The 13936-nt window shown below is 35.3% G+C and overlaps 1 protein-coding gene across 4 annotated transcripts in view; it reads left to right on the top strand.

Annotated features, from left to right (window-relative positions):
• Positions 1-13936, top strand: part of ITGA4 (integrin subunit alpha 4) — a 109439-nt gene that overhangs the window by 57019 nt on the left and 38484 nt on the right. For 2 of the 4 annotated variants that reach the window (XM_081052041.1, XM_081052040.1), the window contains exon 16: positions 5450-5599. The exons of 1 other annotated variant lie outside the window; for it this stretch is intronic. In XM_081052041.1, the coding sequence (XP_080908167.1) occupies positions 5450-5599 (150 nt within the window). Of the gene's footprint in view, positions 1-5449; positions 5600-7524; positions 7602-13936 lie in introns of all 4 variants that reach the window. One more of the 4 variants, XM_081052042.1, reaches the window with a different exon arrangement.

The raw sequence follows: 13936 nt of genomic DNA on the forward strand, positions 1-13936 counted from the left end.
ACTTTGAGAACCCCTGCTCTAGGAGAACAACATTGCAGAAGGAAGAGCTAGGTAAAAATATCTCAAGGTAAGAATATGCCTGGTTGTTTTAGAGAACAATGGGCGGGGCAAAGATGGCTAGAAAAGTGAGATAGGGAAGCATTAGTGGAAAAAGAGATTATATGGGACCTGTGACTTTTTGTCTGAATGAAATGAGGATCTTTCACAGAGTTTTGAGCAAAGAAGTGACATGATCTGACCTAATAATAATAAATAAGAATACTATAACGGCTGTGTTGAGACAGGACAGTCAAGACCAAGGTTGACACAGGGAGAAGAGGATACAACAAAAACCCAGGTCAGACATGGTGGCTCTATTGAAATTGGTGACAATGGATATGGTGAGAAGGAGTTGAAGAAAGATCCTATGTGTTTTGCTGACAGACGAGATGTCTGGCATATGGGAAAGAGGCTCTGAAGTGACTCCAATGTCTTTAGCCCAAGCAACTAGAAGAAAGTAGTTTCCTTCAATTGAGGTAATATGCAAGGGAAACACTTTTGGGTGGAAAATTCTGGAGTTCAATTGTGGACATGCTGACCTGGAAAGACCTGTTTTGCATTTAATTGTAAATACCAATTAAACACTTGTATATACTCATCTGGAGTTGGGGAAAAGCACAGAAATAGAAATATAGCTTAATGCATCTTTGGAATACGGATGGTTTTTAAAGCCTTATGAGACGGCTGAGATCACCACAGAAGAGGGTGAAGGTTTGCACTCTGGGGCGCTGTAACATGAAGAGGTTGGAGAGAAAAGGTTTACAAAGGAGATGAGAAGGATCAATCAGTAAGGAAGGAAAGCAAGAGCTTGTGGCATCTGGAAGTGAAGTGAATAAAGCAGAGCAAAGAGGAGGGCATGCCAAAGTTTTTAATGCTGCCTCGTGGTGGGATAAGATGAGGGCTAAGAACTGACCACTGGGTTTAGCAATGTGGAGGCTACTGGTGATCGTGGCAACAGCATTTCAGAGGAGGGTAGGGAAAAAGGAAGAGGAATTGGAGACAGAGAGTATAGGTCATTCTTTTGAAAAGTTTGCTCCAACTGGACCAAAGAAATGGGGTTGGGAGTCAGTAGCTGACATGAAAAGTGGAATGAAGTGTTCTTTTTTAAGATAGGAGAAATAGCATGATTTTATAGTGAGGAGTGTGGTCCAATAAAGTGAAACATTTATCATATACTGTATTTTGCTGTGTATAATGTGCACCCATGTTTTTGGCCCAAACTTTCAGGGAAAAAAAATCTTTCGTCTTAATTTTTTAATTCAAAGTTTTATTTGTTTACATTTAGGTACTTGTTTTTTGTATTATAAAAGAATTTTAGCATTTAGTTTTTAACATATGGTACAAGAAATTTTATGTAGCAAATTATTACAAAACACAAGAACAGATACAAGGTACTAGAAATTTTATGTACTGGTAACAAATTTACGACATTTACACATCATAGAGGGCCAAGAACTCTTCGTTGCTGTAAATTCATTGTAAGTTCAGCAAAACTGATTATCATATTCCAGGGTATTATTTTGCATATGGATAGCATTGATTTCTAGAATTACACTTTTTACTCATAAGCCTAAGTAAAAGCATTAAAATCATATAGATATGGAATTAGTACTACCCATGTATAACTGGACCAACAACTGATAGCAATTTTGGGAAATATTGAAGCAGTAATAGTAGTGAGATATCCCTTATGGCTTTTATAGATGCTACTTCTTGGTAGAACTTGGAGTCTCTGCATGAAAATATTCACTGATGTTTGAGAAGAGAAAAAAGGTACTGCATTGGAATAACAAATAAAGTAACAGGATTCCCTGCCTGCCTACAACATTTCCAATAAAAGCTAGAAATATCTAGCTTAGTCATCAGACGAGGAATGCTTATTGGTCCTGAGATCCAATGAGTTCAGTGGCCTTAGCGTGTTGTATAACAATCATGAATTCAATCTGTCTATCTATTTAGTAAATTAGTTCATTCTTTTCTTTCCCTTGGTTTCTCTCATTTCTGGATTTTGGATTTCTGAATTAAAGGAATTTATTTTGTTCTATAGGTCTTTAGGTGACTTCTAAAATCCGTCTTTTTCAGTAATAACTTCAAGAAAATGAATGGTGTATTTGAATAGTAAATATATATTTTTTATTTTATATATTCTGCTTGCTTATATAAGGACATAGTTTTGTGAAGTGTCATTTGCTCCAAAGCAGTTATATTTTAATCACAGCACACTATGGACCAACCCACATATGCATACGAGTACATTTTTGCTAAAAATCTGAGTGCAAGCAAGCTATATAACTATACTGACATTATGATATTCTAGAAGTGAATTGATTATTGCAAAGAATTGATAATTCTTTGTTAGATGGCAAGGTCTTTAAGGACAGAATATTATCTTTTGCATGTTTGTATTTCTTAGAACTAATACAATTCATTACATAAGACAGTAAATCAATTAATGTTTAATAAATTTATGGATGATGTGTTCTCAGTACTATTTAAAGAATTCTGTGAGGGAAAATCTGATAATGTTCTATTAGTAAAATAGGGCACTTGGGGGTGTTTTCTCAGGAAATTGTAGTGCCAGATGTTTGACAGTTCTCCACTTCCTAAACCAAGCTTACTAAATAAAGTGATTATAATTACACATGGTTGGGCTGGTTTGGGTTCCAATCTATGCCTCAATCTTACCTTCTCCTTCCCCAACCCATTCCCCAATTTCCCCAATTGGTACTAGAGGGGCATTTCAAAAATGTAAATCTGATCCTATTTCTTGCTTATAATTCTTCTGCAGAAGAACCTTCTCACCCCCTTTAAAGTGTCGATTATATGGTACCCCTTCTTCTGTACTTGTGTATGTACGTATCAGCACATTCGTGCAACATACTATATGTGTGGATTTATGGATTATAGATTGTGAGGTTCTGGCTTTCAGTTTTATATCCCCAGAGCCTGCTTTGTACACAGTAGATTCATGAATAGATATCTTTAAATGTTTAGTAACTCAACATAATTTTTTAACTCAGTGATATTTTATAAGTATGTCTGGCTTCATCCTTTATATAAATTCCTTCAGTACGTAATCACAATAGGAGGATATGGGCCTATACCTTATTTCTCTAGTTGGCCATAAATACAAATTTCCATGAAAGTCAAATAAGGTAGACTTTGTATAATTTTAGGCATGTACTAATTTGCATACTTGTGGGTGCCCTATTTCATGTAATTGTCCATAAAAATGTGAAATGGAATCTTCATTATTTTTAATATAGATAGCACATGACCGTCCAAATTAAAAATTTTAAGAAATCTACTTTTTTCCTCCCAAATACTTAATTAGTCACTTTGGACATTTTTCATATTATAGCTTTTGTCCTTAGGTGGAGTTGTTGAAGTTAAATAAGTGTGAATATCTGTCAAATACAGTTCTTGCAAGAGGGCATGTACATTTTATATATTGTGAGAAAAGCATAATTAATAGCTAATTAGAATAATGAAAGTAATATACACCAGATGTAGAGAAGACCTTGTGGAAAATTAGTACGAATTAGATAGCATGTGATTTGGTCGAGGCAAACTTGTTGAGAAGAATTAAAACAGTGGACATGTGGAGGGACAATCAGTGCCTGTCTAGTTGCTACGCCTAGGGAATAATTTAATCAAGTTTGCTATTGTAATACTCAGGGCTTCAAGCTGTTCTGTTTTCACAAGTTGATAACTTGGGATTTGGGCCTTGATTTGTAGCATTCCTAGATGGTCAAGGTTTCATATTGAGATGATCACTTATCAAGTAATTTAATAAAATCATCTCCATGTATAAGATTGGAAAAGTAATGAAAGATCTTGAATACGCTGATTCATGCTCTAAATCTTGCAGTTACCACTTAATACAAGTCTAATACTTGTCATATAACTCATTTTCTATTTAATGTTCATTAGTTGGCAATAGTCTAATTTTTGTTTTTCTTATGCCTTCCAAATGTTCACCAGAATTTCTTATTATAAGAAACTGAAATTCAGTAAATCCTTGGTTGGCCTATATAGCTACATTTTGAGGCAATATACACATGATAATTATAATGTCTAACATCTATTGAGACCTTTATAAGTGCCAGGCATTGTGCTAAATGTTTCATGTACATTGTACCATTGAATGCTCACAACAATAAGGTGTAGCTATCATCACCATCATCATTATGATTCCCATTTTCAGATGAGATAACTGAGCTACATGCAGATTAAGTAACTTACCTAAGGTTACACAGATAATAAGTGATAGACCTGAGATTTGAACCCCAATATTCTGCCTCCAGACCACTTGCCTTTTGTCACATATACTGATAATGTTATAAATGATGAGAAAAGAAAGAACGTTACGTCTTTTTTATAATTACACAAAGACATACGTAGAATAGATGTAGTCTTTTATGTGTCTTTGTTTTACTTCATTGATTATTATCAAAAGTTATAGATGTAAGTAGCACAGCTATCCATTACGTATTATTAATTGATGAGCTTAGGAAATAACCTGTTCTTTTTTTGCCTTTAGGCAGTACTGGTAAACCATATCTCAATCCTGAGGTATCTACAGGTAAATAGAAACCTGTCACAGTGACATAACTCACTAGGAAGTCTGTCAATTACAACTAAAAATTAGTAAGGTATTAAATTTAGAAAAATATCATACAGAACATAATGGATGGCAAATGGGCTACAATTTCAGTGTAATTGAATAAATTCAATAATCTTTTCTTTGTGAAGTGTAAAAGCACAATAAACCTAGAAAAACATTATACAACTAGCAAGAATATTCAGTAAAATGAATAGGATAAAAGATCAAATATACAAAACAACTTTCCTATATTCCAAACCTGTTAGAAAATATAATTGGAAAAGGTCCATGAAGAATAGGAAAAAAGGATATATTTCATAATAAATATGAAATCAAATGAAACAAATGTTACTGAGAGACCTAAAAAGAAAACTTGAATAAATTGAGAGAATATTTCTACACGTCTAGTACAAGGAAATGTTAAATAGAATAAAAAGTTTATTAGCACTTGGAAATGATTTACAAAGAAGTTTTATAATGGAAAATGCTTATGTTATAATGTCAAGTTATTAACAGTATGTATAGAAAATACCATGCAAGAAACTATGCCCAAATGTAGTCCTTTATTATTGGATGGTTATAGTTTCTCTTATTTTATACTATTATTGTGTTTTTTCTTAATAAACATGAGTGCTTTTGTAATATGAAAAAAATATACACACTCAAATTTGTTTAGCAATTTAGATTAAAAGATAAGGATTTTCTTTGACGTCTATGTGCCTTATGCAGAAAAGGAGGAACTCTCTCTCTTTTTTAATTTGCGTGCTTATTTTTCTTAATTCATATGGTTTTAAATTTCCTTAGAAAGATGTGCGAGACATCCTCACACCAATTCAGATTGAAGCCGCTTACTCCCTTGGGCATCATGTCATCAGTAAACGAAGTACAGAGGAATTCCCACCACTTCAGCCAATTCTTCAACAGAAGAAAGAAAAAGACGTAATTGAAAAAACAGTAGGAATATTTTCCTTTATTCAAAAATTATGTGCCATGTAACTAAAGAATTGTTTTTTGAAACTTTGCATAATTCTAGGGAAATGAAGTCTCTGAAGTTTTAAAACAAAATTGTAATTTTTTATATATGAAAGAGGTTTATGGTATGTCTTTGTTTTTCATTTTTCTTTATTTTTTAATATTCATTCTCTTTAGGATATTGAACTGAATATTTAAAAATATGCATTTAGTCATAGCAGTGGTTTCCCACATACATAAAGTGTTAATTTTCTCTTCTTGATGCCTTGCCAGTGAAGAAAATATATTACTAAGGAGCACTCATAATGGAAATGAGTTGCATTCATTAGTTAATTCACCATCTTCATGCGTGTTGAGTTCAACTTCGTCTTTCTCATTTTCTGTCTCTTCTCTCATTTTGTCTCCCTCTAGCTCACTTCATCCACAATTCACTCAGGTCTTGTTAAGTCAAATTCCCTTACTGAGTTGTACTCATTTTATAAGCATGTGTACTTACCTATGTTACACAACAATTTCTCTTTTAAATTTAACTGCTTTCTTTCCAACCATATCCCAGGACCACTTGCATTTTGAGATGGCCCTGCATTCTAACCGGTAAACTGCTTTTTTTAATTTATCCCAAATACATCAGTTTCACTGACAGCATTTATTTTCAGGAGTCCAATTCAGACCTTTTCTGCCCAACAACAGAAAGATATAGTCAACAGTGTTTTTGGTTATGGTAAAAGAATTCATTAAAATATTCGCTAATGGCACACAGAATGTGAAGGATGAAAGGGACATTTAAAGGTCTTGTTCATATCTTTCCCCAACAAAATTGCCAAGTCACTTTAAAATATTTGAGCTTATTATCCCCATTGTCTAGTCTACAATATTAGATTGAATAAAGATAAGAATAAATTTTCTTACTACCCATATCTGAAAATATTTCTGGATGTCAATCACTTTTCAATATCAATTATTTTTAAATGCCTTTTATTGTAAGTACACAAGCCAAAACCTTAGCAATTTGTAGCTATCGTAGAATAATCCACATTTTGATTCTTAGAATGACCTGTTTTACAAATAAGGATGGTAGAAAAAAATACCATATTTACCTAACCTTTTAGAGAAAGATTAAGTTTCCCTCTGTCCCCCCAGGTTTACGTAGTCTGTGGTCTGACATGCCTTTTGACAACAATCTAGTTGTTTCCCATTTCATGTACCTGGCTCCTTCTCTGGTTTCTTTCTTTTCTGCATCTCTCCTTCTTTCACCTGTGGATCTCATTTTTCTTTTTTTCTCTCTCCATTTTTTCTTTGTCCAGCTTATAACCCAGGTCTTCCCATGGACCTTGTAATATTTCTGGGTCCTATTAAAATGCTCAGAGTTAAATAAATCTGGAACCTCTATGACAGGCTATGATTTTGTTTTGTTCAATGTGTTCTTAAAGTGAAATTTCTACATTTTTTTATTTTAAAAAAATATAAAATCATTGCCTTACCATCTGTGAAATTAAGTGCCATGCTTATGTGTAATAAGTGGACTCAAACTGTCACACCACAAAATTGAGAGGAACTCAACAAAGAACATCTTGGCAGCACAGGTTTTAAATACTTACACAGGTTACTACCACAGTTTGATTAAAAATTTCCCCCCACAACTATTATGAAAGAAAAAAATCATTTTTCCACCTAACAAATTTACCTCTTAGAAGAATATAGGGTTTTTTTAGCCCTGCAATTATTTGTCATTTGAACCTACTGACTCTCACATTGAACTCTTTAAGAAGGAATAATATAAGGATTTATCAATTTGATTTCATTTCATTCTTCTCATGTATCATAGATGTCTTATTCTTTTAAAAATAACATAGAAATATGGCTACCAACTGAATTAAAATAAAAATGCTGTCATATTTTATTTCCAGATAAATTTTGCAAGGTTTTGTACCCGTGAAAATTGTTCTGCTGATTTACAAGTTTCTGCAAAAATTGGATTTTTGAAGTAAGTACAGTTTACTCTCTTATTTATTAAGATGGGGTAATGGTTGTGTGCCTGTGGGTTCCAAAGAAAACTGATCCTTGAGGGTTAGCAGTATTTAAAGAACTGGGAAAGAACAACATGCTACTGAGAGAGATTAAGGGATCTGTACATCATTCACATAAGTATACACCCAAAGATTACCACATTTTGAAAGAATGAGAATATGCGGGCACCAATGTTTTATGAAGCATGTTGTAATCTTTTATTGATAACTCAGGAGATATTTCAGGACTTAATTGTGACTTAGGTCATCATTATTATAATTGTAGTTGTGTTTTAGACATTTGTCAGTGCTTCTTAAGAGTTTTGATGGCAAAATGAGCTAAACTTGACTACCTAATGCTTAGTTTCTTATCACCCAGAAAACTGATTGCATAATTCAGACTGATGTACAAAATAAATTTCTAAATATATATGATGCATTTGAAATGGAATAAACCATGTTGTTCATCTAAATTCATAGAAGGGGAAACAGCAAAAAGAAAACATATATTATGCGCTTAGAATAGTGTCTAGCACGTAGTGAAAACGAGGTAAATGTTGATTGCTGTTATTATTTTATGATGATGGAAAATAAACCACTATAGTTTTGTCATGTGTAGCTCCCCTATATTGAAATTATTTTGCATATTAGAGAGAAGATATGAAAAATAAGGACTGATGAGATAAAATCCACACTTCAGGTTGAAGGCTGACCATGTATGGGAAGCAAAAGAGGTGAAAAAGGCATCACTGACAGGGCAGGAAAATGGGGAAAAAGTTTGAGGGAGGTAGGGCTATAAAGGAAACAAGCTTAAACTGGGGTATGTTGAATTCGGTGCAACTTCTGTATGTGGCAAAAAACAGTATACACATTTTCAGAAAGGAAAACTGTATTAAAATTGTAATACTCAATATATACCGATAACAAAAGATGAATGCAAATCACATTTGATTTTTACAATTACCTGAGGTGCTCAAAGTGGTTACCATCAACATCCAGACACTTCTGATTATGGTGAACTACTGCTTGAGCAACGTTGAGCAAAGTGTTCACTTGTATACATTTTTTTGGCACCCCTGGTATATGGAAGTCCTCTATGCATTCGTGACATGTGAGAATGCTCGGGTTGGAGGAGGTGAAATATGCATTTCTCAGAGAAAAGAACAAAATCAGCTCTTGAGGGGATAATTTTATTTAAAGAGCCTAACAAGAACAGAGGGGTCCCTTTAGAACGAAATGGAGAACCAAGTCCCATGTGAAATAGCCAATAGAGAATATAAAAAGAGGAACTTAATATTGTAAAAGTTTGTAGAGAGATCAGAGGGCATAGTGACTGAGGAAAGGTTGTGGAAGTTGGCGTTTAGAATGTGACATGAGGGTAAAGAAAGGATGTCATTGGAAAATTTTAAGATAGAAATTTTACTGCATTAGCAGCTAAATGACAGGGTCAGTGATTAAGGGGAAAAGAATGTACTGGGAAAAAGTATATTCAACTGAAGCATTTTCATATATTTATCACAGGCTGTTATTTATTCAATTATGCAGAGGCAGGGAAAAGAATAAATTGGAGAGAGAAAGTTTCTACTTAAATCCAGGGATCACTTTTCATCCCTATTTGAACTCTGAAGCATTTGACAGCTGTTCACGTGCTCATTTGAATGTCTTTTGCTTTAATTTTCCTGATGCCATCCCACTGCCTTCTCCTTCTACTTCCCTAATCCCTTCCTTCCCAATTATCTTTGGAGGATCTTTGAAATGGTTTTCTCACCTCTTTCTCACACTCCCATATTTTCTCTGGGTAAGCTCAACCACAACCGTGCCTCACCTAGCCTGCCTGCACTGCCAATGCCCAAATCAGTGTCTCTAAGCTCCACACCCGCACATTCAGTTGGCTATTGGGCACGCCCTCTTAGGCACCCAATCACTGTCCACCAATGACATACAGTTAGTTACCACAACCAACAACCTAGAACTCAATTTGCATTCTTCTCCCTTTCTTATCCCTGACACATCCAGTAAGTTATTAAGTCCTATAATACTACCACCTACATGTATTTTTTATCCACCATAATTCTTTGTCTCTACCACTATTGCTCCAAACCAGGCACTCAGTACCCCGTCTAGATCACCAAGCTTTACCTCTTTCTGGGCTACTGGCCTCTTACTTTGCATTACTCTAATTCCTCTACCATGATGCTTCCAGAATGAGCCTTCTAACATGCACATCTGATAACAGTGCTTCAGTGGCTCATTATAAATTTATGCTCTAAACTCCTTTCTTTCTCACCAAATCCCTGGGACTTTTTTCCATCGATTGCAGACTATTTATAGTTGCTTGGCCACACCATGCTCTCCTGAGCCTCTAGGTCTTTTCACTTCTCCCACTTAGGTACTTGATTAGCTTTTATGTATCTTGTAAATCTCAGCTGTTTCCTAAGTCAGGTCCCCTTTGTCTCCAGCTACAGAAACCTAAATCCTCCTGTGCCCTTTGGTCCCATTGCACTTATACTCATCACCATTCTCCTGTTTCCACACCATCCTGTAAGCTGCTTCAACACAGGTTCCTGTCTTTTGATCTTTGTGTTCCTAATGACTAAAACAATGTCTGGAACACTGTGAGTGATATAGTTGTTTGCTGAGAATGGAACAAGGTTCTAAAGGAAACAGCTTAGAATGGGGTCAGACTCAGGTGAAAGAGTTAACCTTAGAAGGAAGTTAAGGTTATCCTTATCTTGAGCTAAACAGCTATGAAAAGATGCTTGACATTGGTTAAGAAATCTCAATGTGGAAAGAAATAAAATGTAGAGAATTCATGGATGGCCAGGATAAAAACAAAAAACAAAAAAAAAAACAAAACAAAACACCGTTCATAAATGGAAAGTGAGGGCCTTTACGATAGGTCTGGGAACTTGAAAGGCCTGGGGAAAAATTCAAAATAGCTGTTAAGATAAATGGGATAGGAAGTCAGCTTAGAATGAGTGAAAAGGTTGATAAACCGTGTTGAATATCCTGCTGGGGTGGGGTCACATATGGCAGAGAATAAATTAATTGTTTTTACTTAGACAATGCCAATATAGCCGTAAGCATCCACAATCGAGGGCCAAGAAGCCCTAACCTATTTGATTGATAATTGGACTTTATACTTAAATTATCCAGATTGGCTGCTCAGACAGTCCAAAAACAGTGACTACTAACTACTTTGTATCCCAGCATGTAATGTGGTGCATTTGTTAATTTATTAGTTGAAAAATTTATAACCCTCCCACTCATATAGTTATTTTCTTCCTAAAATGCTTAGTTTTCTTGCTGTTTTTGCTATCACAAGTTTTTGATAAGAGGAGTTTTGTGGGGGAAAGCTTATCTAAGCTACAAATAAGTAGTGTTTTCATTTTCTTAAATCAGATACTCCTGCTGTCATCTTTGTCATCTTTCATTGCAATTCCTCTGGCTTAGGAGAAAAGGGGACATTGAAATTTATACAAAAATATTACTAAGAATACTGCTTTCCTGAAAAATGAAAATACATCTTATTGAAGGAAATATGGAATTATTTCATTGAATTACCAGTTTTCTTTATTACATGTCTTCTTACAATAAGATATTGTCTACTTTGCATTTTTAATTTGAAGTGATAATATTTCTTGTCATCTAAATATCAAGCCCGTTATGATTTTAAATGGCAGACAACAGAGGGTGAGACAGTGTTTCTCAGGCTGTGGCCTTTGAGTCACCTTCGTAAAAGCACATGGAATGCTTGATAGAAATACAGGTTCCTAAGCACTGGACCATCCAAATCAGAGTCTGTGGGGACCAGGCTGCAAGTGTTCGTTATTAATAAGACTCTAAGTGGTTCGTACCACTCTAAAATATGAGAACCAGTGTGGTAATGGTGAAGAGTTTCAGATTTGAAGTCAAACGAACCTGGTGCAAGTACTGTATCTCTCACTGACGAGCTGAATGACCTTTTTAGAGGGGTCTTTGAACCTCTATACACCTCTTTCCTCATTGATAAGGAAGTAAACAAGTGCCTACTCTGTGAAAGGTGGTTTTAAGACAAAATGTAATAGTGCAGGTCAGGTGGGCAGCACACAACCTAGTACACAGGAAGGTTTGATAAAAGTTGTTATTATTGATATGTTATAGTCAGAATATTTAGAGAGCCTCATAAAAATTGTTTTAGTTTGGCCATAAAATGAAATAGTGCCAGTGAAGTCTAAATAGTTTCTGCATATGTACTGGTTATTTGTCCAGAGTTCATCTCTTTACGCCCCCAAAATGCTGCTGACTATAACTGGGTCAGTAGTTTTTAGTGTTATGAGATTTGAGATGGCGTGAACGCCAGTGTAAAGGACAAGCCCCTCACCTTTTGCATCAATTCGGAAAGTGACAGGTGATTTCTACATAGTAAACGATAACTTATTTGAGGTATTTTCAAATAAAAACTCTTCTGATCAATTTTTTAGGTCCACAGTGAAGGCCTCTCACAAACTGCTTTGCATTTGAAGCAAATTATACTTTATCAGACTAGTATATGCCCCTCTCACATAGGCGTTGTCTCTCTCTCCTCTGTCATAGCAGCCACATTGCGACCATATGTTCTATGCATTCTCTTACCCATAACTAATGAATATTTATGTGCCCCAGAGCCACCCTCCTGCTTTAGGTAAATGTAGTTACTCAGTAAAGAACATGAGTTTCTGAAGACCGCCATGACAGACTGCCGACAGCACACGAAACAGCGCTATGCACTCTGCCTCGTGTTTTCATTAAGTTGAGGCTTTGTCCTGAATACCTAGTTTCTCAGGAGAGTAAATCACATTCAAATAGACTTACACTGCAAAATGAAGATGAACAAATATTTTATCAAGATTACAAATGTAATAGTAGGTGTTAGTCGTCCCATAGGCAGTTTGAAATCAAGTCCTTCATATAGGTTCAGATGTAAACTTCTGTTTCTCAGTCATGCTTCCAGGGTACGTGATGTAGGCTTTTCAACTGAACAACTGTTTTCGTATCAGTTAGGAATACCTTTGGGTGGTGAACACAGCATACAATATCTAGATGATGTATTACAGAATTGTACACTTGAAACCTATATAGTTTTATTAACCAGTGTCACCCCAATAAATTTAAAAAATGGAATGCCTTTAAGTGCAAGTAAACAATAAAGGCACTTATTTATTTTGGATACTGTGCAGTCTGCAGGAGGTGATTGCAGGTTTAGTGAGCAGCTACAAAAACCAGGACATTCATAGTTATCTTTCCAGTTCTTTTGGCTTTTCCCCTATGGTCACCAGATGGCTGCAGCAGCACCAAGTTTCCCAGCAAGAAAAAAAGGGACAAGAGCAAAATTCTGTGTCCTCTTGAGGCCACCTTTCCAGGAAGGGCAGTGCCTTAGTAGGCTTCTTATTCTGATTAACCAGACCTGTGTCATATGCTCAGCTCTGAACCCATCATGGTCGAAGGAGAATGGAGTCATTTTGAACATATTACATGTATCATAATTTATTCCCTGTAGCTAAACTAGGAGCTTATCTTCTGCAGTATCTAGGGAATGTTGCCTACTGCCTGAATAAGCCAGGGTTCTGTAGCAGCTAAGAAGGGGAATCATTGTTGGGTAGACAGTGAGCAATGTGCCACACCTGCAACCATGCTATTAGCCCCCAAAAGAGCTAGTCTAACTAAATTGTCCGTTTTTAAAATGGAGATACTAGAAGTATGTGCCTGCCTCACTGATCTCTTAGATTTTGGGGAAGATGAATACACTAATGCCTTAAACACTAAAACATGCCAATTCCTAGTTTAGTCTTTCAATCTAGGTTCTGCTGTGTTTCTCCAGACTTCACTGAGTTTGCATTTATTCCATAAAATCTTCTTAAATGTCAGGTAACTGATGTATTTTAGTAGACAATAATTTTCCAGTATTTTTCCCCTGAAGTCTGTTATACATGTGTGTGTGTAGATGGATATTAAAACAAAATTTTACTTGGGCTATAAGTCACTTGATGCAGGCTATTTTTTTTGTCAAATACATGACTCATGTGTCTTGACACAGGTACATATCAGTTTACACCATATTTTGTTCTAGCTTGTTGATTTAAAACAAGTTATCTATGAAGCACTTTATTGAGGCAAAGTGCATTCATTTTACTAACATGTGGGGAGCATTTCTTTCAAAACAAAACAATATCATTCACTCAGGCAAAACATAGAACTTTGTTGCTGAAACACATCATTTCCCCATTCCTCTTTCACTTATTAAGTTTGATTCTGTATGTACAGAGTACCTTGATTTGTTTAAATTGCATGGATT

This window comes from Rhinolophus hipposideros, assembly GCF_964194185.1.
Source record: "Rhinolophus hipposideros genome assembly, chromosome: 6".
In the NCBI taxonomy this organism is placed as follows: Eukaryota; Metazoa; Chordata; class Mammalia; order Chiroptera; family Rhinolophidae; genus Rhinolophus; species Rhinolophus hipposideros.